The sequence below is a fragment of the Rhinopithecus roxellana genome, chromosome 11 (assembly GCF_007565055.1).
Source record: "Rhinopithecus roxellana isolate Shanxi Qingling chromosome 11, ASM756505v1, whole genome shotgun sequence".
Classification (NCBI taxonomy): domain Eukaryota; kingdom Metazoa; phylum Chordata; class Mammalia; order Primates; family Cercopithecidae; genus Rhinopithecus; species Rhinopithecus roxellana.
Window position 1 is genome coordinate 40,654,422 of NC_044559.1, and position 24,820 is coordinate 40,679,241.

The following is a 24,820-nucleotide window of genomic DNA, read 5'->3' on the forward strand; positions in this document are numbered from 1 at the left end:
ACAAGGTCAGGAGATTGAGACCATCCTGGCCAACAGGGTGAAATTCCATCTCTACTAAAAATACAAAAAAATTAGCTGGTGGCACGTGACTATAATCCTAGCTACTCAGGAGGCTGAGGCAGGAGAATCGCTTGAACCTGGGAAGCGGAGGTTGCAGTGAGCCAAGTTCTTGCCACTGTACTCCAGCCTGGTGACAAGGCAAGACTCCGTCTAAAAAAAAAAAAAAAACACTTAATATGAAATAACTCCCATTAACTGATCATGAAATTTTGCCCTCTTTCAGATTAAGATGAAGGACACTTCAGTCACATGTTTTCTGTGGCAATATAACTAGTCTGGATAATTTTTATTAAATCATAGAATATACAGTCAGGAAACACTACAGCTATATTTAGCTGTTAGTTATCTCAATAAGCTACTTAATTTACTGGCAGACCAAAACAGGCATACTAAGCATTTTTAATTTTATCAATTGAAAAAAGTCTTCAGTTGTTCAAGTTTCACATATATTCATAAAATTTTTAACTCGGGGGCACAGTTTACATAATTTATTGAGTGTTCTCCCTATAAAATATAAATTAACTTTTCCAAAAACATTCCTCAAAGATACTATAAACAAAAGAAATAAGGGTATATTTTATAACAGAAGAGTGTAATAGATGACCATTATGGTAAAAACTAAGGTGCCATAAAAAAATTTGGCCCAACTATGAACTTCAGAGCCTATGAATTTTTATGTTGAATACATTTGGCTATATTGCTAAGTGAGAAAAGGAGGAAAGTAATACCAAAATTATTGTGATCACCAATTTATAAAATCATCATTATTTTAAAGCTAACTGTAAGACTTCAAATGTTTAGAAAACAGTAATTTGTGGGTACCAATTGCATCTTACTACGTAACTGTAAAAGGCACTCTTTGGTGCCCAGGCCAGTATTTTGAATACATTGCCAAGACATTTGCACTCCCTAGCTCTGACAATTCAAATACATAGGATTTTATCTATTTTACATTCCTGTTTGATAGAAATTTGAGGCAAATTTTACCCACACAGCCTGAAAAATACCTTGAAAGCAAACCTCAGTCTTCTGCATCTTCCAACTGATTCCTTTACAAACTCTGCACACATACAACTTAAGCCTCTGCTCAGGCTTGTGATACCATGCACACTGCCCACAAAGAAGAAATTAATTGAAAATAAAAGCCACAACTCTGTGTACTATTTAAACTGAATATCCAATTATAAATTGGTACATTGAAGTGTCTAAATAAGATGTTTTTAGCAATCTTGTTAAAAAAATTATTGGGCAAAATATATCTTAATTTTTAAAAACACCCCAAGATTTTTAAAAAACACTTGTACTATACAACTTATAGTAACCTTGAAATTGGTTTATAAGGTTTTAATCAAGGTATTTACATACCAAGTAATGTAAAGCAAAAAACAAAACAAAACAAAAAAAAAACAAAACTAATTCCCAGTGACATTTTAGAACATACTAATGCATCAAAGATTTGTATGAAATTAAAATTAAGGCTTTTTCTGCACAATTTGTGTAATTTTAATTTTACATAGTAGCCAACCTTGGAAATGTCAGTCAACATTCTGATCAATCCACTGCATTCAATGCAGTGGAGTGTGTTAAGTGTTACTTCAAATAATTACATTGCTGCTACTTCTATGTTGAAGCATGCTTTTTAAACACTGTAGTTATTGAATATTTACAATGTGTATCATTTAAACTTCATGTAAAAGCACAAGTATGACTGTCTGACTTTAATACAAACACCATACTTGGAATTTCCCCCCAAAATGAAATGTAATATACTACAATTTTAATAATCGACACTTTTGGAAGTTTTAAAAATATGTTTAACGTGGACCACCGACATTTGCTCAAGTAACTCAAACAATGCTGTTCCTTTTTAGGGTGCAAAACTTCAGTCTGGCTTCAGTTTCTTTAGGCATAGAGAAAGAAAATATTTCCTCCAAAGCGACTCCAAAATCACGCATTTCTTCTGAATATCACACTTTTTCTCTGCTGACTTCAAATGTGGTCCACCTCAGGGAAGGGGAGGGGAGTATCAGGATTCAAGATGAACTTATATGTGATTCCCAGGTTTTCACGATCCTCCCTTTTTTGCTCTTTTAAAAACACAGTGAGTTAAAATACTGAACAGCAAGATAAAAATGGAATAGTATCTAAGAATCAAAATGTATTAGCCATTTTTCCTATTATATCAAAATTTGTAGTCAGAATTGTCTTTATTGACTTTATTTTAGTTTTTGTACACAAAGAAAAATCATGTTCATATCCATCATGAACAAAAACTTAAAAAGGCAGAACTAGAAGACATGTGTCCTTCACCAAAGCAAATCTGTGCTAAAGGTTCCAAACATTTCAATTTTTAAAATAAATATTTTCATTTTCCGATGTCTACTTTCATGTCTTCAAAGTGTCACAGGAAATCGAAGCCTATCATGAATTACAATTTTTTTTAAGAGTCCCGGCTCACTGTGTTTGGTAACTTGCCATACCATATCCAGCTTGGTTAGGAGGAGGTATTACAGGGGGAGGAGCTTGTCCTTGGGGAGGCTGAGCACCAAATCCACCCATCCAAGCAGCAGAAGGTGATTGACTTGGAAGAAAAAAAAAAATCTTCAGCAAACACAAGAAAGAAAAAATCACATACGTATTTACACAAAAATCAAGCAGAGCCTAATCACAGAATAGAAAACCAGAAATCAACACACCTACAACAAATAGATAGATCAAAGAAATACATGATATATATGCAGAATACATATTCCAGTATTAGTCTTCGATATTTTTAAGATAACCACAACTTAGCACAATGATGTCTAAGGAGTATCTGCAAACTAATTTTTTAAAAATTGTGAATGATTCAACACATCATCTATTACATAACAAATTTTAAAAATACAAGTTCATGTTGGAAAGACTCTCAAAGGAAGAAATCAGAAAATAAAGGTATGGGCTGGCCCTGGGTGGGGGAATTACAAAGGAGGAACCCACTCTTATCAACAAAAAGAAAAAAAAAAAAAAAGGCAGTTACTTTGTATCACACAAACCTCAGATTTCTCACACATACCACATAGGCATAAAACCATCAAACTTCTGCATATACCTGGACAAAGATCTTTCACATGCAAAAATAAATAAAAGTGTATCAGAAATGTAAATCAAATTCTACCAACTGCTTACAGGGATCATAGGACACACTAAATGTTATCCCAATCCCTCCTTTCCACCTAGGTAATGAGAAGTAATTCCTTAGCCTCATAAATCATATTTTGTTAGATTTGTTTCTATAATGCTCATAATGCCAAATAGCTCAAAGTATATAATTAAAATAGATTCTCCTTAGGAAACCACACTTTTATTTTGTCAGAACCATATGTTTCTATACTGGAAAAACCCAAACAACTTACTCTACTCCAAATCCTTGTTGATTCCATGGTTGCCCGTATACTCCGTAAGGCGGTACTTGCCACCCATTTGCCATATATTGTCCATACTGTTGTGGGTTTCCATACACTTGGCTCCATTGGCCCCACTGACTATAGTCGACCTAGGAAAAAGCAAATTATTGTTTTAGGGAACACGTAAGAAACACCGTATATGAAGAAAGAGTGGGAGACAAGGAAGAGAAAAACTAAGTAAGCACCCTTATGTGAATAGGACTCTGTTATTTATCATTGTCTAAGTTTATTGGGGTGGTGACACCTGTGAAAAGAAAGTATTAAGATTCAGTTAATACCGCAAATAATGAATTTTGAAATACAATCAACTGAAAGTAGCTATATGCTTTATTTTACTGTTTATTTTACAGAGTTTCCAAAGCTTTTTATGTGATATGTAAGATGGAAACTTAAAAAGTGCTATGAAAAATCGAATTACCTGTTGGAAGTTTTTAGTCATATCAGGAGATTCTTTACCCCAATAGCATTTAACCACATGTCCTTCAATCGTAGTACCGTTCACCGAAACAATGGCATGGGCTGCACTTTCATGGGTTGAAAATCTAAGAAAGAAAAATGATAGGTTTTGTCTTTTATTTTTTAAGAACCTAACACAGTAAGTAACATGGAGACTCATCAGTTTATACCTGCAAGTTGGTACTTTTTTCTAAGTATATTAGGTAGGTAGCTTAAACTTCTATATTGCAAAGAAGCACTAAAATAACAGACACTGATACCCTGGGGAACGTAAGTGAAAGGAATGAATCAAATGTATGAGTAATAATGATATTTCAAGTAGAGTGTTACCTGACAAATGAATAGCCCTTTTCTGGGAAAACTCTTATTTCCATAATTTGTCCAAATGGTGAGAATGTCTGTCTCATAAGCTGATCTATAAAACAAAACATACAAATAAAACATGGCTGATGTGTATCATGAAATTCATAAGAATAGTGATGAAGCTCCTCAGAGGTGATTAGAAAACCAAACATTGTACCTGTTAACCCAGACGCAATTCCTCCACAGTACACAGTACAATTTTTTGGACTTGACTGGTTTACTACATCTTCAAATCTCAACTGCTTAGTGTTGTCTGTATGCAGAAACAAAACAAAAACGTTGACTGTTATATGGTACTATAAAACTATCTTTTGTTAATTACTATATACTATTAAGATATGCCTCAGGCCGGGCGCAGTGGCTCACGCCTGTAATCCCAGCACTCTGGGAGGCTGAGGTGGGCGGATCACATGAGGTCAGGAGTTCGACACCAGCCTGGCCATCATGACGAAACCCTGTCTCTACTAAAAATTCAAAAATTAAGGCAGGGTGCAGTGGCTCACACCTATAATCCCAGCACTTTGGGAGACTGAGGTGGGTGGATCACGAGGTCAGGAGCTCGAGACCAGCCTGACCAATACGGTGAAACCCTATCTCTACTAAAAATACAAAAATTGGCTGGGTGTGGTGGCACACCCCTGTGATCCCAGCCACTCAGGAGGCTGAGGCAGGAGAATCACTTGAACCTGGGAGGCAAAGGCTGCAGTGAACCGAGATCACACCACTGCACTCCAGCCTGGGTGACAGAGTGAGACTCTGCCTTAAAAAAAAAAAAAAAAAAAAAAAAAAAAAAAGATATACCTCAATGGGAGGAGAAAATATAATTTTTATTGATGCTATGATTTGACACAGACTTGATCTATAAAATCAGGTGATTCACAGCTCCAAAAATACTTATATCATAGCCCAACTATTTTCAGATAACGAAATATAAAGTGAAATAATTAATGTCTTGCAACACTAATTAAATACTAAGTGCAGCCTGGACAACATAACCAGACCCTGTCTCTATTAAAAATTTAAAAATTAGCTGGGCATGGTGGCACGGCCCTGTAGTCCCAGTTACTCAGGAGACTGAGGTGAAAGGATCACTTATACCCAGGAGTTTCAGGCCACAGTGAGCCAAGATCACGCCACCACACTCCAGTCTGGGCAACAGAGCCAGATCCTGTCTCTTAAATAAATAAATCAGAAATTGAGACTAGATGAATACATGATACATGATTTTGTGAAGAATCTATAATTTTAACACACACAGTGGATATATCTTACTTTCTTGTGTACTTTTAGGTGCAGGTGGTTTACGTGTGGCCCAGTTGGTTCGGATTTGACGACCACCCAACCACTGACCTCCCATATGCACAATCGCATTTTCTGCATCCTATGGATAAAAAAGAAAGAAAGCACAATCACAAAGAAAATAGTGATAAATAAGAGTACGATTAAATAAAGCATCGGCACTGCTGGATCCAAAACAAATCAGTAGATGAATTCACTAAACATCCTAAACAAAACAAAACTGAACTATTACCAACTAGAAAATGATTTGAACTTGAGTGATTCAATCTAAGCTAAAACAGATACTCTGGCCCTTTATCTTACCACTTCAATAAAATGTAGATGACCTGTAATCCCAGCACTTTGGGAGGCCAAGGCAGGAGGATCACTTGAGGTCAGGAGTTTGAGGCTAGCCTGGCCAACACAAGTGAAACCATGTCTCTACTAAAAATATAAAAATTAGCTGGGTTTAGTGGCACATGCCTGTAATCCCAGCTACTCGGGAGGCTGAGGCAGCAGAATTGCTTGAACGCGGGAGGCGGAGGTTGCAGTGGGCTGAGATGGCGCCACTGGACTCCAGCCTGGGCAACAGAGTGAGACTATCTCAACAACAAAAAAAAGGTGATTTAAGTTATTGAAACTGCTTTAAAATCAAAGCCCACTCTATTATTTAATGTTACAGTTAACGCAAATGCTTACTTTGGTACCTCTTTTACAAAGAATATATACAAAAATCAAGATGAATTGCTTAAATTTTTATTTATATAATTTGCTGTAGTCACTAATATCCCAGTCATATGAGAGTATCAATAATAATTTAAAAGGAAGAGTTAAAACTGAGATTTTCACGGTTAAAACTGAATATAATTTACCTACTCTCTAAATTCTCAGGTTAGCTCATCTGTCCTAGACTTGGGCTTTACTTCTAAATCCATCTGACCTTTACCAATGTACAAACACAATTTTAAAAATCTTCCTTATAGTATAATCATTCTTTTTCTAGCTATTTATTTTTCAGTTTATGAAAGAATGAAATTATACTCTATTATTTAAACATACATAACATTACATAAAAGTTGTGTTTGCAGTTAACATTCAAGTATACTCAAGTTTCAGATGCAATACATTAAGTAACTAATGACTAAATTTAGTATTAAAAAATATAAATTGAAATGGAAGAACGTACCAGTTTGTTATAAAAAGATACAAAACCATAGCCTTTGGATTTTCCAGTTGCCATGTCTTTAACTACCCGGGCATCCCTGTGAAAAGAAGCACAGCTAAATGAGGGAAGTAAGAGCCACCCTCAAAATAAAAACTAAAAGGAACCACACACACTGTATTGTGAGCATTTTTAAAATAAAATTCCAGTTAGCCCTAATTAACTACAACCATTCCTGAACTCTCCCTAATGCTTCTTTACCTGTTAGAAAAAAGCAGTAGGACAAAAACATGTAATAAACATGCAACCTAATCAAATAGCCTGTGCTTTCTAAACTAAATGCTCAAATTTGAAGATTAATAGGAACAACAGTTTCCCTTTCTAATACTCTATTTACTAGTGTCCTCTAAGGTTTACTGATTCTATAAATTACTGTAACAATACTAACTACTTTACCATGCAATCTCTAAATAGTTAAATGTCTTCTGCCTAGTGATACAAAATATATGAAATATTAAAAAATTGAAAAAGAGGAAAAAATAGGAATTAAAAAGGCATACATGGCCTGTTAACAGATTTCTTTATTTTTCTTGGTCAATTCTCTACCATCATTTTGGAGTTTGGGCAGCTGTAAATTTTGAAAAATTGACATTTTCAGAAATTTAAGAAAGGAGAATAAAAAACTAACAACAATGCTAAGCACACCAGTACGAAAACAACAAATTTACACAGAAATTTTAGTGAGTAAGTTAAATGATTGGAAATATAGAACTCCACTGAATATAGAATGTTAAAATGTAAATACTAAAATATGTATATATAAATAATGTATAATAAGAATAAATAGAAATGAGAAAAAAAATCTACAACTGAGTTCCAGTGTGCACAGTTCCTTGCAGTTAGCCTTCAAGATCCTGTCCATTCTTATGAGCAATTCTGCAAAATAACCAGAATGCTATTACTTTTAATTGTGACTTGGACTTAAGAAAAACTGCAGGTCTCAGGTATAAATAAAGATTGAAAAACAGCAACCTGTATTATTTTTATATTGATTTTTAAAATAGTACTACTTACCACATTTAGATTAAAAAGCAAAGCAAATATCAAAACAGAAAGTTAAGAATTAAATCTTTTAAAGAAATTAAATCTATAGAACAACAAATTGAATAGAGAAAATATTGTTGTTCTTAGTTGAAACACTTTCCTGTAAAGTAGTACTAAGATGTTTAATTTAAATCTACAGGAAATATACAAAATAAACTGATTTTAATCAGAAAGATAAATTATGATAAACATTTTCTACAATTCATAATCATTTTTAGTTTTCCAATATATTTTTTTACCAAGTAACAACAGTAAAATCTGAGCGTAAATGTTGTTAAAAATCAAACCACATTTGCCTCTTAACTAGTAGAATCAAATATCACTAACAAAAAACATCTAATTAAACCCACATTTATGACTCATACATTGAAACATTTTAATAGTATAACAGTACTTTTCACTTACAGCTAAAATATCAAAAACACATTTATCATAATAAAACATGAACATTTCCAATTTAATCACAATATATTCAAGGATTTACCTACTCTCCCATTTATAAATTCCTCCTATAAAAGTTATTGAACTCTTACACAGTATAAATCACATTTACTTTTGATTAACTCATTATCCTAAACCACCAAATTTTGAAAACACATGACAAAAAAGCTGGACTTTATAAGTTTTACCATTCAAACATCTGCTTCAAAGATAACAAACAGAATCACTTAAATTTTTTTAACATATTATACACAGGATTAGATGAAAACGAGACCCCAAGACACTGAAATGACATTAACATTTTCAACAACATCCACTACTCAAAACAAACCAAAATAAATAAATAAAAAATAACAAAACAAAACAAAACCATACTAACTAGAGAAAGAAAACCTTAATTCAATTACAAGTTAATCATATACAATTCTGCCTATCACAACTGAGTGTAGTACTGATTATGATACTTACGATATTTTACCAAAGGGGGCAAATGCTGATTTGATATCTTCTGTTGTAATTTCTGGACTCAAATCCCCAACAAACACATGGAAGTGATCTGAAATCAGAGCATTTGGTAATCAAATACTTAAGAAGTCAGCCACTAAAACCTTTTTAAGGCAGCTCTAGAGGAGGGAAAAAAAAACCCTATTTAAGCTGGTAATGCTTCCTGGATAATTTCAGAACTCTTCCACAGTAAAATGCAGCAGGAGTACTTACTGGAAGTATCTTTTTTCTGGCTACTTGGTGTGGTTGCCCAGTTTACTTTGACCTCCTAAAAATAAAGATTATATTTAATAAAATTATTAGGCATGTCATGAGTTAGAACACTTACCACTTATCAAATCATTTATCAAGCAGGGCTATTTTTGTAAAAGCACTAAGCTGAATAAAGCAAAACCATCACTCAGCAGCCGAGTATCTGTTCAAAAATTTGCCTAGAAAAAATACAAACTAGTTTGACATGCAAATATATGTACTCATAAGGTGCCATCATCCTATTATCTTACCTTTCCCAAAATTTTTCTCCCATTCATAGCAGCTAATGCAGCAGCTGCATCTCTGTGTTCATAAAATTCCACAAAGCAATATGGGTCATTGCTTGTATGCTGCAAAACAGAAAATCCAACAGAAGAGTTGACCCTTCTGCTATCGGGTTGCTGAGAAGAAAATCCAGGAAAAAACATTACTGATAGCTAGGAATGTACAAGGTGAGACTGCATAAGCTTATGAAAGCCTAACACTTTTAAAATAAGATTTAAAGCTAAACCTGACTTTGCACCTCAGAATACTACTGAACTCAAACGGAACTACAAAAGCAGTTGTAGAATCACGAGCATCAGTATTAAATGAAAATAAAGAATTCTGGTGAAGTCTGTTAAACATAAAATAGAAGCTTATATTAAACCAAACAAAACCTCAAACTCAGATCTGATGAGGACCACTCCTTACCATTGCTTTCCTTCTCCAACATTATTTTTAAAATATGTTCTACTTATGCATCATAATCCTCTATAAGTGGTATCCCAGGATACAGAAATACAGAATGAACCAACTTTATAAACTACTCCTGATCAAAATTAGGATCAATACTACAAATGATGGAATTCTATACTGCTACAAAGACTGAATTTTATTGATTTCTTTTCTGGATATGGAAAGAATGAAAATAAAAACAGGAAAATTTAAGCTTTACAACCAGCGACTGAAATGAATTCCCTACCTTCCAAAATAGTCTAATGTACTGAAGATTCTATATACTTTGAATTTGGTTTTCCAAAGATCAGAGAAACAACAGCAGTGATCAAGAAAAGAGGTTCTGAAAATGTATCTGAATAAAATATTCCAAGACAAAGCTACAATTTTACATAATAAAAACACCATAGAAAAAATCTATATTAAATATATTCTGCAACCCTATGCTTGACAGTAGTTACCTAAAACACATTTATAAAGATGTGAAGAAAGTAGTACTACCTAAGCTATAGCAACATTCTCACCTGACAACCAAACTGGTAACGAATTTCTATGAAACTGCAACCCATACTGAAGAGCTGCACAACTGTACAAGTATATATTTTTACGTAAGGCTACAAACAGTTATCATTATTCAACGTAAAATGCCCTATAAGAATAATATTTAAAATGTGGAATTCTAGTTGGACTTACAAGGGATAAATATACCAGATAAAATAAAGATCTTTTCAACAACCACAGTTTTTCATTCCAGGAAAGTTTTAGAAGAAAAATCCAAAATAAGACGTCTAAACAATAGTGGCAAAGGAACCAGAAGGCATTTCCTTGAGGGAAAAAAAGGGGATCGTTAATACTGACAACAAAACTATGGGCTCTCATACAAAGTCCTACTGTTGTAGCCACGTGGATGCTGTTCTTAAGAGGTAAAGAAAGGAAATGGGGGAAGACTTCAAACTGAAGCACACATGTAAATCCTTCTTGTAAAAGAGTTATTACATTCACCATAAATATTCATTGAAGAAAGGACATCAAAATAAGTGAGAGGCTAAAATTGTGCCAGTTGAGTTTTCCTTTCACTCCTATCTCTTTGCCCCCATGATCTCTAAGGAAAACACTGACAACCGCAGCAAAACATACAGGGGTCCAATGGTAGATCTGTGACAATCCCATGCACTTTAGGAAACTAGTCTACCCGTGAATACCAATTTCAAATCTATCTAATAGCAGGCCAGCTCCCAATCAACATATGCACGTGCATGTACATATACACATATACTCACTGATATCACATATTTTATATATTCACATCACACTGCATTTCACCTAATTTAAGACACCACTTATTTCTAAGTCACATCCCAACTATCAGAGATATTAAAACTCTAAAAAAATTTGACTTAGAATCAATAATATATATTTGTATTATATAAGGAAAGCTAAAATCTATGATAACAACATCTAAAGTAAAAAAAATCATAAAACTATGGGGGAAAAAGGATTTCTCACATACTGAAATGAAATTTATGAAAGAAAACTAAATAGCTGCTAGATACTCTGTATTAGAGTTTATACCCTTTGGAAGCTTCTTATTTACACCACCAAGTGACATCCTAAAAACCAATTATGGGTTGGGCGCAGTGGCTCACACCTGCTGAGGCAGCTGGATGACTTGAGGTCAGGAGTTCGAGACCAGCCTGACCAACACAGTGAGACCCCATCTCTACCAAAAATTCCAAAAATCAGCCGGGTTTGGTGGTGGATGTCTATAATCCCAGCTACTCAGGAGGCTGAGGCAGGAGAATCATTTGAACCTGGAAGGCAGAGGTTGCAGTGAGCCAAGATTGTGCCATTGTACTCCAGCCTGGGCGACAGAGCCAGACTCTGTCTCCAAAAAAAAAAAAACAAAAAAAGTGCTCCTGCCTATAACCCCAGCACTTTGGGAGGCCGAGGTGGGCGGTTCACAAGGTCAGAAGATCAAGACCATCCTGGCCAACATGGTGAAACCCAGTCTCTGCTAAAAAAAAATACAAAAAAAAAAAAAAATTAGCAGGGCTTGGTGGCACGCACCTGTAGTCCCAGCTACTCAGGAGGCTGAGGCAGGAGAATCGCTTGAACCCAGAAGGCTGAGGCTGCGGTGAGCCGAGATCATGCCATTGCACTCCAGCCTGGGCAACACAGCGAGACTCCGTCTCAAAAAAAAAAAAAAAAAAAAATCAATTATGGCTGGGTGCAGTGGCTCATGCCTATAATCTCAGCACTTTAGCAGGATGAGGCAGGAGGATCACTTGAGCCTAGGAGTTCAGGACCAGCCTGGGTAACACGGTGAAATTAATCTCTACAAAAACATTTAAAAATGAACTAAGTGTGGTGGCGGTGTCCCAGCTACTTGGGAGACTGAGGTGGGAGGATCACTTGAACCCAGGAGTTGGAGGCTGCAGTGAGCCATGATGGCACCACTGCACTCCGGCCTGGACGACAGAGTCAGACCCTGTCTCTTAAAAAAAAAAAATCATTTATGTCCCTACCTTATTTAGTGTTGTCACCAATTTTTGTTGGATGACATAAACGTCAAGACAGAGAAATGTGAGACTTTACAAGTTCAAATCTAAGAGTTCTAGAATACAGAAGTTATGAAAATTCATTTTGAGTCCCTCTACCCTTCAAATAGCTGTATGTATACATGGGGTTTTAAAAAATACTGTTAAAATAAATCTTTATCAAATGTTCCTCAAAAATTTTCTAGTGACTCTTTCCCCACTTTCTCACAACACGTTCTCTCCTAAACCTACTTCTGTCGGCTTCCAAGCCAACCATGCCACTGAAACTGTATGATGAGCTCAACAATGACCTCTCTGCTGCATCTGTGATCCCTTTTCCATCCTAATCTTTACTTCCAAGCAGAATTCACTACAGTTGACCACCATCCTCCTTTAAACATTCTCTTCTCTGTATCCTATCACACTCTGGTTTTCCTGTTTCCTCACTGTAGGATCTTTCTTCCTTTATGCAAACTCTAAATGTTGAGCTGGTCCAGGGCTCAGACTTCATGGCCTCTGTGCTCTTCTTTACCATCATTCTCTCTCTGTGAACTCACCTAGTCCCATGGCTTCAAATACCACTGCAAGCTTCAGCATTGGTCTCTCCAGAATTCCAAACTACTTTATCCAACTGCCTAATCTAACGTCCACTTCAATGTCTAACTCATGTCTTAAATCTAACATTGTCAAAACACAATTCCTGATTAACACCGCTCCCTGTGGTGACATCCATCACGTCACCCCCATTTTAGCAAATAAATAGCATTACCACCTATGCAACTGCATTAACATGAATCTTAGGGTATTTCCCGATTTCTTCCTTTCCCTATGTCCCACAGCCAACCCAGTCCTATCAATTCTACCTCCAAAATATATTCCAAATCTATCAACCTCTGTCCTTATCTTGACTTCAGCTAGCACATTTGAGAATAAGCCTCCATCATCTTTTACCTAGACTAGTGAAGTAAATCCAGATGGTTTTTCTCCTTCTGCTCTTGCCCGCTATAATCTATTCTCCATATAACAGACATTCTCTACATAGAGTAGTAAGCTTAAAAATGCAAATCTTGGCACCTCATCCCCCTGTTTAAGCCCCTCCACTGGTCTGCCACTGCGACCAGAGTAAAACTCAAACTATGTCATGGCCCATAATGCCCTGTGATTCTGAATCCTGCTGTTAGTTAGACTCATTTCCCTCCATCCCTCACCAGACTCTAGCCATCAGTCTTTGATTCTACAAACACAAGTTCATTACCAACTCAAGACTGTTGTATTTGCTGTTTCCTCTGCCTCCAGCTGTTACCACAGATAGCACCATCTTGTTATTTGTCTCAGCTCAAAGAGGCGACATCTCTCATCACCTAGCCTATATAGCACCAACCCTCCAATCATCACAGAACTCGGTTTTATTCTCTTCATGGCTTACATCCCCATTTGCTTGGGGAACTCATTTGGCTGTCTCTCCATTATATCTCCAGTACCTTGTAGAGTGCCTAGTGCAAAGGAAATTTTTGATTGACGAAAGCACAAATAATTAAAGGCAGGAAGGAAAAATATAATACACCAGAACAAAATGATGATTGTCATTAGGTGGGAAAGACAATCAAAAGGCCAAAGCACTTTAAAGGTTTTTAACAGTTCTCCGTTTCAGTACCAAACACACTTCTCAGCACAGTTTCTAGCCCTTTCCATACACTTCTGCCATCTCTTCTGACTAATCCCATTTTAAACTACAACAATGCTACGGGTTCTATTTTTCCCTCTCTGCCCTAAGCACTCCTGCTCTCCCTACCAACCTGGATCAAAGTTCCCTTTATTTGGAATCCCTTCTTCCCTCAATTCCTTTCTAGCCAGTACGTACTACTATCCTTTTAAGGTTTCCGCCTAGGCAGTGACTCCTCCAACAAGCCACACGCTGACCTCAGGCTGCGCTGGATACCCATGTGCTCCCACAGCACTTTAAGTTGTCTGCTTCTGGAGCCTTTATTATCCTATATCCTAAGTGCCTGCTAACTCCTTTGTCTCCCTACTAAACTGTAAAATTCTATGGGACAAGGAACTATCTTTATTCACCAGTGTATCTCTAGCACTTACTGCAGTATCTAGTACAGAGTAAATAAACAAAAACAAAAACGAAACAAAACAAAAAGCTGATCAATGAACAAAAAGACAAGGAAAAAAAGCCTAAAACATGACTCATCGGGTGCTGCTACAGTCTTAGCAGGAAAGCATAAAAAGGTTAAGTATTTGCTACAGACACAAGAGACAAACAGTGCTGCACACTACACACATAACCTCGTGTTCTCGCACATGAACATACACTGTCCAAATCGTTAACATTCTTATGGGAATTGTATGAAATACTTTTCAGTTTTTCACCACTCTGAAATGAGCTCTAATAGTGTTCTAAAAGCAGAATCACTTCAAGATAACCACACCACAAAGAATGACCGTTTGAGATTAACAGCACAGAAACTTTGCCCTCTCAAATAAAACTCCATTCTAAGCCTAGTTTGTGAGCCAAAGCAAAGTAGTAAGTCAACACAACACAAATCTCTCCACCAGAATAATTTGAGGCTTATAATGCAATTTCAAAATCATGCTAATCAACCCATGATGCTAATTGTCAGCACATGGAACTGGGAAGATCTTACCTCTGTTATCATTTTACAGCTTTTACAGGGTCCAATCTGACTGAACAACTGAAGTATAAGGACTTCTGTCACATCTCTGGAAAGGTTACCTACGTATCTGCACAAGAAAAAAATACGTTATCAGCAATTTTTCCTTTAGCTCTGGCTCTACTGTGTTATCATTTAATTCATCACCTTTTCTTTCTTTTTTTTTTGAGATGGAGTTTTGCTCTTGCTGCCTGCCCAGGCTGGAGTGCAATGGCATGATCTCAGCTCACTGCAACCTCCGCCTCCCAGATTCAAACAATTTTCCTTTCTCAGTCTCCCGAGTAGCTGGGATTACAGGTGCATGCCACCATGCATGCCACCATGCCTAATTTTTGTATTCTTAGTAGAGACGGGGTTTCATCGTATTGGTCGGACAGGTCTTGAACACCTGACCTCAGGTGATCGGTCCGCCTTGGCCTCCCAAACTGCTGGAATTACAGGCGTGAGCCATCGCGCCCGGTCACCTTTTATTTCACTTTAACTTCCTCTGTTTTCAATAAAATTTATCCAATTAAACCTGATCCTATGAAAGTAAGATTAACCCTTATTTAGGAAAATAACAATTGTTCTTAGGCCACTCAAATACCACTCTGAAAGACATTTAAAAACAAATCAACGTGATCTTGTATACCCCAATGGCATTATTATTCTGTATCCTGGATATAATTTTCTCATCTTATTCTAATTGTTAAAATTTTAAACCGGTCTCAAGATAACTACAATTTCTAATTAAAAATAATTTATAACATACACACACACACACACACACAAATACAACAAATACTAATTCATTAAAACACCTGATTGTAATAGGATATTAAACATAAAGTGAGTTTATCTTAGACTCCCAACCAAAGCAATTACATGAACAAAGAACAGAATTAGAGTAAAGTTATAGTAAAACATACAGAGGGTGGAGGGTTTTTGTTTTGTTTTTGGCTAAGTAAGGTTACTTGCAATGATGTCTTCACTATTTCATTTTAGGAGAGCAGGGTAAAATATAAAATTTCCTAGTCTAAAATGCATCAGAATCAACAAAATATATATGCATTTTTTTGAGATGGCGTCTCACTCTGTCTCCCAGGCTGGAGTGCAGTAGTGCAATCTCGGCTCACTGCAACCTCCGCCTCCCAGGTTCAAGCAATTCTCCTGCCTCAGCCTCCCAGGTAGCTGGGACTACAGGCGTGCACCACCACGCCCGTCTCATTTTTGTATTTTTAGTAGAGACGGGGTTTCACCATGTTGGCCTGGCTGGTCTCAAACTCCTGACCTCAAGTGATCCACCCGCCTGGGCCTCCCAAAATGCTGGGATTTACAGGAGTGAGCCATCATGCCCAGCCAACAAAATATATCTTAATGTAGATAAAAAAGCAAATACAAAGATTTCTTAAGAAATTCAGAGAAAAATTAAGACAAATCCAGGTATACTTTTGACTATGGACACTTAAAAAAATTTGGGTTTTTTTTTTTTTCTAATTACAAATTGAATGCATGTGTTTTGTGTAAAAGATTTAAAATACAGGAAAGTTTAAAAAAGAAAAGAAAAAAATGCTACTTCACCACGCAGAGATGACCACCTTGGTTTATGTCTTGTTCTATTGATTTATCTTAATTTATCTCAATAAATTGCCAAACACTTAAGTCTTTCTGGTATTCTATGCATAATTCCTCAAATTTGCATCCATTATGAACAACCTCATAAACCAAACAATATCTGTAAAATTTAACAAAGTTCATTCTGGAAAGTAAATTTCTTTTTCTACTTGTAATATATTACATCTGGAAACTGAGTATTAAGACCAAAACAATACTTGCAACATAGTTGCCACATTAAATACACAATATGCTTTAAGATGGAATACTCAAAGGGAAAAATAGACTGAGAAAGCTTAGGTTACCTAAAAAACTGAAAAGATCCAATTAGGAATTAGTAGCAATTTTCCAGTTAAGAATTTTATTGCAATGAGCACTAATAACCTTAGTGTACCTGCTCTAAAATTGAAACACACATCCAATATTACTTAAATAGAGGACTAAACAAGTGACAAACTGGTTTACATCCACTGTGCCATCTTTTCCTCCTAATTTAAAGAGCCGATCCATCAGCAGGCAAATGTAGTGACACACTTTTTCCAGCAGGAGTAAAAGGTTATTGGGTTATGAGCCATAGACTGCTTGCCCCTTCTTAACTCATAAGGGTTTGTAAGCCTGTATCTCTGAAATGATTTCTTTTTGTACAGAGTAGACCTATCTGTAAGAAAAATGAACAAGTGACCGGGCACGGTGGCTCATGCCTGTAATCCCAGCACTTTGGGAGGCTAAGGCGGGCGGATCATGAGGTCAGGAGTTCGAGACCAGCCTGACCAACATGGTGAAACCCCATTTCTATTAAAAATACAAAAATTAGCCGGGTGTGGTGGTGCGCACCTATAATCCCAGCTACTTGGGAGGCTGAGGCAGGAGAATCGCTTGAACCTGGGAGGCGGAGGTTGCAGTGAGCCAAGATCGCATCACTGCACTCCAGCCTGGGGGACACAGTGAGACTCCATCTCCAAAAACAGAAAAAAAGAAAAACGAACAAGCGATCTTGAGCTTCTAAACATTAGGTTCCTTGCCTAAAAGACTAGTTAGCTCATTTCTAAGAAAAAAGAAGGATGGATAAAACTCATTTTCACGTATTGAAGCTAGCTAATAACAAAATTAAAATAGAATTACCACTTTAATATAACACATTTTAAATAGTTTTCTATTTCCATTACTGTTTAAACATTGATTTCTTCAGGAAAAACTATATGGGCATTAGTTACCTTCTGTATCTAATAGTCACAATAAAAGCTGTCACTGTTTAATAAGATCTTTATTCCGCCAGGTGCAGTGGCTCACGCCTGTAATCCTAACATTCTGGGAAGCCATGGCAGAGTGGATCACTTGAGGTCAGGAGTTCAAGACCAGCCTGGCCAACATGGTGAAACGCCGTCTCTACTAAAAATACAAAAAATTAGCCAGGCGTGGTGGCGGGCGCCTGCAATCCCAGCTACTTGGGAGAGGCTGACGCAGGAGAATCGCTTGAATCTGGGAGGTGGAGGTTGCAGTGGGCTGAGATCATGCCATTGCACTCCAGCCTGGATAACAAGAGCGAAACTTCATCTGAAAAACAAAAATAAACCCTTATTCCAAGTCAACCTATTTCCTGTCAGTACAGATCTTGAAGAATTTCTAGAGGCATATTTAGATACATTAATTTACATTTCTAGCACTGAAGGCAAAGATGAAAATGTTAAATATCTAAGTTTAGAATGTCATGAAATATTTATTAAAAGATCCAGTGTTAAGGTTTCCTATTTTTCAAATTATCTTCACTCAAAGTTAACTCAAAGTTGTTAAGCAGCAAACTCAATTCCAAAAACTAACAAGAAAGACCTTCCATAACAACACACACAATATCTTAATTTACCAGGATTAAAAAGCCATGATTCACTATATAAGTTCACCTAAACTTTACCCAAATTTCAGACTGCCTTTTCTTTTACTGAGTTCTTGTACCCAAATTTCAGATTGCTTTTTCATTTACATTTGCCTTCATGCATCATAACACTTGAGACGTATTGTATAGCTTTTAAACTACTGTTCTATTCTGTTGTAAGTACCTTCACATTATCATAAAATAATCTGTCCCAAAGTAAATACTAACAAAAATATTTAAGACAAAGTTCAATGCCTGACCTAGTAAGATCATCTCTTGGTAGTTTATTGAAATGATATCTTTATTCTTTCCAAATTACAGCTTCTACACTTCACTTTCTTTCTGCTCTGGTTATGAAGTAGTCAACCTAAAGTTCCAAGTCTTTAAATATATAATTTCTACCTAAAGAACATATACGAAATAACAGAAAAAAGACAAATGGCTCCAATTTTTGTATTGAGAGGTCAATTCAAAGAGTAAACACTTAGGAAATTCCAGAATGATTTTTAACTCAAGGAAAAAATTTAAAAGAGGCATACCTTAGAGTCTATTTTGTCTTCTAAGAACAGGAACTGTAGGAACTGAAGCATTAAAAACTGAAAATGACACCTTTATCCCTAGCATCAGGGTTAAAATCCAATTTGAGGCTAGAAACTTAGCAGTTTCACAGCAGGCAGAAGTTCACATTGCCAAACTACTTCTTGTGTCTGATTGGGCAGAATTTTAAGTTAAGAATATCATGCCTTTCAGAAGACTAATGACACTTTTCAACACTGAATGTGCTCTCACTCTGAAAAGAGTAGCCCTACCAAGGCTGAAATTATCAGCATTTTCACACAAAAAAACTATACCTAAATTTCCGTAACAGTTCTGCTTTTGTTCTTGACAAGTCCTATACAAGAAGAGATTTTGCAATAATATTCTTCAATAGATCTCTAATTAATTGTTCAATTTGTCAGTACAGTATTTCATTTTAGGAAGAAGGCATGATGGAAGAGAGCTGCAGGAGGTACAACTAAATTGACCAACTATATATATGAGATATTCACACACACACACACACACTCTCTCTCTCTCTCTTACTTTAAAGAAACAAAGAATATGATTAAGTTGAATTTGAATGAGGGGCTTGATTATAGCAACAGAATAGACAAATCCATGGTATAGCCAGTCAATTTTGTAATATTTTATAGAATTTTCTTCTGCTTTGCTCTTATTCAGATTATACTCTAAATCATTAGCTTATTTCCAGGAAGAAAGAACTGCCTTAAAGGAAGGGATTGCATAACATGGTATTACATGAATTCCTAGCAATTTTGGTGCATCAGATAGACGAAGAAAATAAGGTACAATAAAACACTATTACAATTTAGTGTCATATTGTAGATTCAGATATACCATGGATCAAATCACTGCACTACAAAGCTACACACAACCCAAGCCTGAGACGTGTGTCCCACAAGGCAGGTGTCAGACAGTCCACTTCCAACACCAGTATTACACAGCATGATTTTGTTTGTTTTTTTAGATCACAAGTTACTCAATGCATAATACCCCAAAATAAATGTCAAATGAGAATGAAGAACATCAGAAAAAAGACCTTTAAAGCAACTATATGACAAATAGAAATTTAGGCTCAACATCAAAGCAATTCTATGCCACTTTAAATACCATCAAATAAATTAGTAATACTGTAGGTAATGAATATTTAAAGACCTACCTAGGCTCTAAACACCATATTGTTTTCTGAAGATAGAACCATATGTCTTAGCTTGTGTGTGTCTGCAGGAAAAAAACCTCACTAGTAACACACAGGCATCTTAAGGAAACAATTTAAGATAAGCTTTGTTAAGAACACATTCTTTTAAAACATACTGGCCACTTGAAAAACCTAATCCATAGCTCACAATGTAAAATATGAGATCTCCATAAACAAAATAAAACCCTACTAGATATCAATGTCTAAAACCATGTTCAAAGTTTTCATCATGTTACTTAGAACCCTTTGAGAATATGTAAAACATACTCTTAGAAAAACTACTATGCATTATTTATATTAAACTCTAATAAAAATCCCAATTGTGAAACATTTGTTTTTATCTCAAGATTTTACATTTGAAGGTTTTAAAAAATATATCAAAGTCAACAGACTACACCACGTGTGACAGTAATGTCTGCCTACAATCTTAGTTCAACCAGGACTTTTAAAAAAGAACTTAATACTAATTTAATGAAAGAAGTACAATCATTGTAGAAATACTGAGTACCTCTTATGTTCCAGGCAGTGACCTAAGTGCTGCAGGGATAAGACCTAGGAAGATGTAGTAGTCCTTCTCTTAAAAAAAAAAAAAAAAAAGAAAGAAAGAAAGAAAAAGAAAAAGTCCCCATGGGAAAGGGTGGGAGAAGGAAAAAGGAAGACAGAATAGTAAACACGTACTGACATACAAAACAACAGAGCTTAAGATGTCTATTTATTCATATGAACACATGTCACAGTTTTAGAGAACCGTAAACATAGACAACTTAACTGTTTCAAAGAAAGAACAAGAGATTAGAGAAGGTAGAGGAAGGAAATAAGTGACAAAGAAGTTAGCTTATTAGTCTCCTGGAGAAACTGATAGGGATGAAGACAAGGCAGATGCAAAGATAAATAAAAGACATCAAAAAAGCACATTCTTGAGCACTACAAAACCAGACATTCCTCTTGGTAAGGAACAGAGAGATACAGTAAATGAGACACCTGCCATGAGTATTTATCAATCATTCAGTGTGTGATGATGACACTTCAGATTTTTAGATATGATGTAACTTTTATCTTTGTTAAATACATGTTAGCTAGTCTTTAAGTCTAGCTTTCCCAGATGCTTATATCAAAGTACACATTGTAACTCAACACCAAGTCTTGGCTTCAACAGATGTTGAAGGACAAATTTCTTTTTTTTTTTTTTTTAATTGTTCAGACAGAGTCTCGCTCTGTCACCAGTCTGGAGTGCAGTGGTGCAATCTTGGCTCACTGCAACCTCCACCTCCTTGATTCAAGCGATTCTCGTGCCTCAGCCTCCTGAGTAGCAGAGACTACAGGTGCGCACCACCACGCCCAGCTAATTTTTGTATTTTTAGTAGAGACGTAGTTTCACCATGTTGGCCAGGATAGTCTCGATCTCTTGACCTCGTGATCTGCCCGCCTCGGCCTCCCAAAGTGCTGGGATTACAGGTGTGAGCCACCGCGCCTGGCCTGAAGGACAAATTTTAAGTGTGTCCCAATTCTTTCTTCTAGGGAGAGAAGGCAGAAATGGAAGACAACACAAAACACAAAGACGTTCTACTAAACAAGCATTTCATTGAAGCATTTGATGTGCTTCAGTAGGCCTCATATTCTCAAAACGGGATGGATTCTTTAGTGAGACGTTAGAGAACACATTTATTCCTGTACAAGGCCACACACAAAAAAATCTCTATCAATATTGAACATCTGTCTTCTTTACTGAGCATCCTTTCTTTGGTAGGAGTGAAGAGATGTGAAGCTAGTCAAACTTCTCGAGTGCCCATCCACCTTATCTATTCCCCAAAAAGTAATTTCCCCATCAGACAGCAGAGCCAAGTGGACTATGATCCTATCAATACCAGGAGAGGCAAGAGAAACAAAGCAGCGATCTGACTCCTTGGTACTCAAGGTAGGAGTGCTGAACCTGAAGAGGCCGGGAAATTAGGGTGCCCAACTTAAACATTTAATTAAAAACTATTCAGACTTAAAAAAAAAAAAAAAAGATGCAGAAGAAAGGAGTGCCACACTACTCAGAAAGGAATGCAAATGCTGAGTCATCACTCTTCATTGGGAAAGGAAGGAAACCAGAATTAAGTGGTTGTAAGATAGAATTCATTCATTAGATTGGGCTTCAGGTAAAAAGCAACAGCAAGACAGGAGAAAAAGCGTTCAGAAGACACACATCAAATAGCGGATGAAGACATAATTTTAGCCAACTCTGAAGGTTTCGACGCACAAACAGATTAGGAAGAGGCAACACCTAGAGTGCAAAAGGAGTTTAACAACTGGTTGTCAGTTTAGCGTAGGGAGCGCTCAAAGTAAACTTCTTTATCCAAGAAGGGAAAGATGCTCGGGCAGCAAAAGGTATCCCTTATGCACTTCAAAAGTAGCGGGCGCTAGGCGGGTGTTTCTGACAGCGTGGGCGGGGGCACGTGGGGCATAAAGAGAGAAGGGGCTTGAGTGGTAAGAGTGTCCTGCTTCCTCCGAGAGCTTAGCTGGGGAGAAGAGCTGGGAGCGACTCGAGCTGAGGACGTGTAAGGAGTGAGTACCAATTCCTCGGGGCCCACCCCCAATCCCACCCCCGCCAGGCTCTTTCCCCGTGGGCACCGGCAGCTCCAGGCCCAGCCCAGGGTGCCCAACGCGCAGGGGGTGCAGGAGTTCTCCTGGGCCTGACAGCCTCAGCCGTGCAGAAACCCGGCCTAGGGAGGGCATGCAAAGGGCGCCAGAGAAAAAGGTCGAGACAAGCCCCAGACCCCAGGAAGTGACTGTGTTTGGGGGAAGGGAGGATTTCCTTCCCAAGGAAAAGGGGACAGATGAGGAATGCACTTCGCGTCCACGCCGCCCTGGTCAGGGAGCCGCCTAGAGTCCCGGCTTCGACCCAGTCTCTCCTGCTCCCTCCCTTAGCGTCCCGCGGTGCCCGGGCCTCTTGGCGCCTGGCACCCCTCGTCTCGGGTACTCACAGAGTCCGGGGCTGCCCGTCGTCTTCCATCATGGTGGGTGCGACGGAGCGATCCCGGGACAAGGGGGAGGGCAGGGCTGGGGAGGGGAGGGGGTGGGGAGGAAGGGGAGGGGGGCTCTGGGCACCGGCTGGGGACAGAGGAAAAGGTACCGAACCCTGCTCTCGGGCTCTCTCCCCCCAGCCCGCTCCGGACACTGCGCTCCAACCAGGAGGAGCAGGAGGAGGAGGAGGATGAACAAAATGGCCGCCGCCACCAGCCAGGCAGGAAACAGGGCAGAGCGCAGGCGCGACCCGCCAGGTCACCGCTCAGGCCAGCCGCGACAGCCTGCAACGGGGACGACCGAGGGGAGAGAAAAAAAGGCCGCCGAGGAAACCCTGGGACCCGCTCACGACGAATCACGTCGTTGCTGTGGGCCTCTAGCCGGCCGAAGCCCAGCCAGCTCCAGGAGAGATCGGGCAAAAAGAGAAACGCCGTGAAGCCGAAGTCTCTGGGAATTGTGGTCCTGGAAATGAGAGAGGGAAGCACTTCTGCATAGGACTTCTGGAACCTGTAGTCCAGAGGAACCGCCGACGCCCGCCCGCGCTGGGACACGAAGAGGAGACTTCTGGGTAGTGTAGTCATACCTGAGGACGTGCGACGACCAGGAAGTCGGCGGGCTGGGAGGTGAAGGGAAGAATAAAAGCGACATTGAAAGGCGGGGAGACCAAGTGGGAAAAAGCGCTGTCTGGGAAGCGAACTACAAGTCCCAGAGTGCCTCGCGCCGGGGGCTGTCCTCGGACTGCTCCAGGCATTGTAAGGCTCTTCTGTTGGCCCAGTCTGAGCTGCTGCTCCGCCTTAGTCCAGCCCGAGAGCGGTTTCTTCAACTGCGGCTCAGGCAGCGCTCTGCCTCCGCGTGGTGTCCGAGCCAGCAGGCCCGTCCGGCCTTCCTGTGTTCATCAGAACGGCTGGCCCGCGTTGGTCAACCGCCGCTTCGCGCGACAGTCAGGAGAGAAGCTGGGCTGGCGGGGACCCGGAGGGGTTGGGGTGTTTTGGGGACGCATTTTCCCCACACATAGGTATTTCTAGCCTATTTGTTAAATACAAGCAGGTGGCCTGCTTGCAAATTGCTTTACAAGTTTCAGAGGCTTCCCTATCCAGTATCTCATCGGATAATGGGGTAAGAAGAGCAGTCCTCTATTATAATGACTTGCCCAACTCCCCCCGTATTCTTGGAGTTGAAAAAAAAAATCCATGGCCGGGCGCGGTGGCTCAAGCCGGTAATCCCAGCACTTTGGGAGGCCGAGACGGGCGGATCACGAGGTCAGGAGATCGAGACCATCCTGGCTAACACAATGAAACCCCGTCTCTACTAAAAAAAATACAAAAAAAAGACTAGCCGGGCGAGGTGGCGGGCGCCTGTAGTCCCAGCTACTCGGGAGGCTGAGGCAGGAGAATGGCGTAAACCCAGGAGGCGGAGCTTGCAGTGAGCTGAGATCCGGCCACTGCACTCCAGCCTGGGCGACAGAGCGAGACTCCGTCTCAAAAAAAGAAAAAAAAAAAGAAAAAATCCTTGGGCAGAGACATGCACAGACATCAGTCATATGGGCTAGGAACGCAGTTTTGGATGAAGATGAGGGAAGCCATGTTCACAC

The 24,820-nt window shown here is 38.4% G+C and overlaps 1 protein-coding gene across 6 annotated transcripts; it reads right to left on the reverse strand.

Annotated features, from left to right (window-relative positions):
• Positions 1-1,539: 1,539 nt before the first annotated feature.
• On the reverse strand, positions 1,540-23,785 carry TIAL1 (TIA1 cytotoxic granule associated RNA binding protein like 1). Of its 6 annotated transcripts, none has more exons than XM_030940720.1 (13): positions 23,190-23,785; positions 14,975-15,071; positions 9,318-9,416; positions 9,028-9,082; positions 8,779-8,866; positions 7,326-7,393; positions 6,790-6,865; positions 5,598-5,706; positions 4,483-4,578; positions 4,293-4,377; positions 3,925-4,048; positions 3,456-3,595; positions 1,540-2,641 (listed from the first exon to the last, which is right to left on the reverse strand). In XM_030940720.1, coding segments are annotated over exons 6-13 (759 nt in total). In that variant the 5' UTR covers positions 7,328-7,393; positions 8,779-8,866; positions 9,028-9,082; positions 9,318-9,416; positions 14,975-15,071; positions 23,190-23,785; the 3' UTR covers positions 1,540-2,514. The 6 variants fall into 6 exon arrangements, with proteins under 6 accessions (XP_030796580.1, XP_030796581.1, XP_030796579.1 ...); XM_030940721.1 differs by having other exon boundaries at positions 9,318-9,467; XM_030940719.1 differs by lacking the exon at positions 7,326-7,393 and adding an exon at positions 20,185-20,246.
• Positions 23,786-24,820: the final 1,035 nt, after the last annotated feature.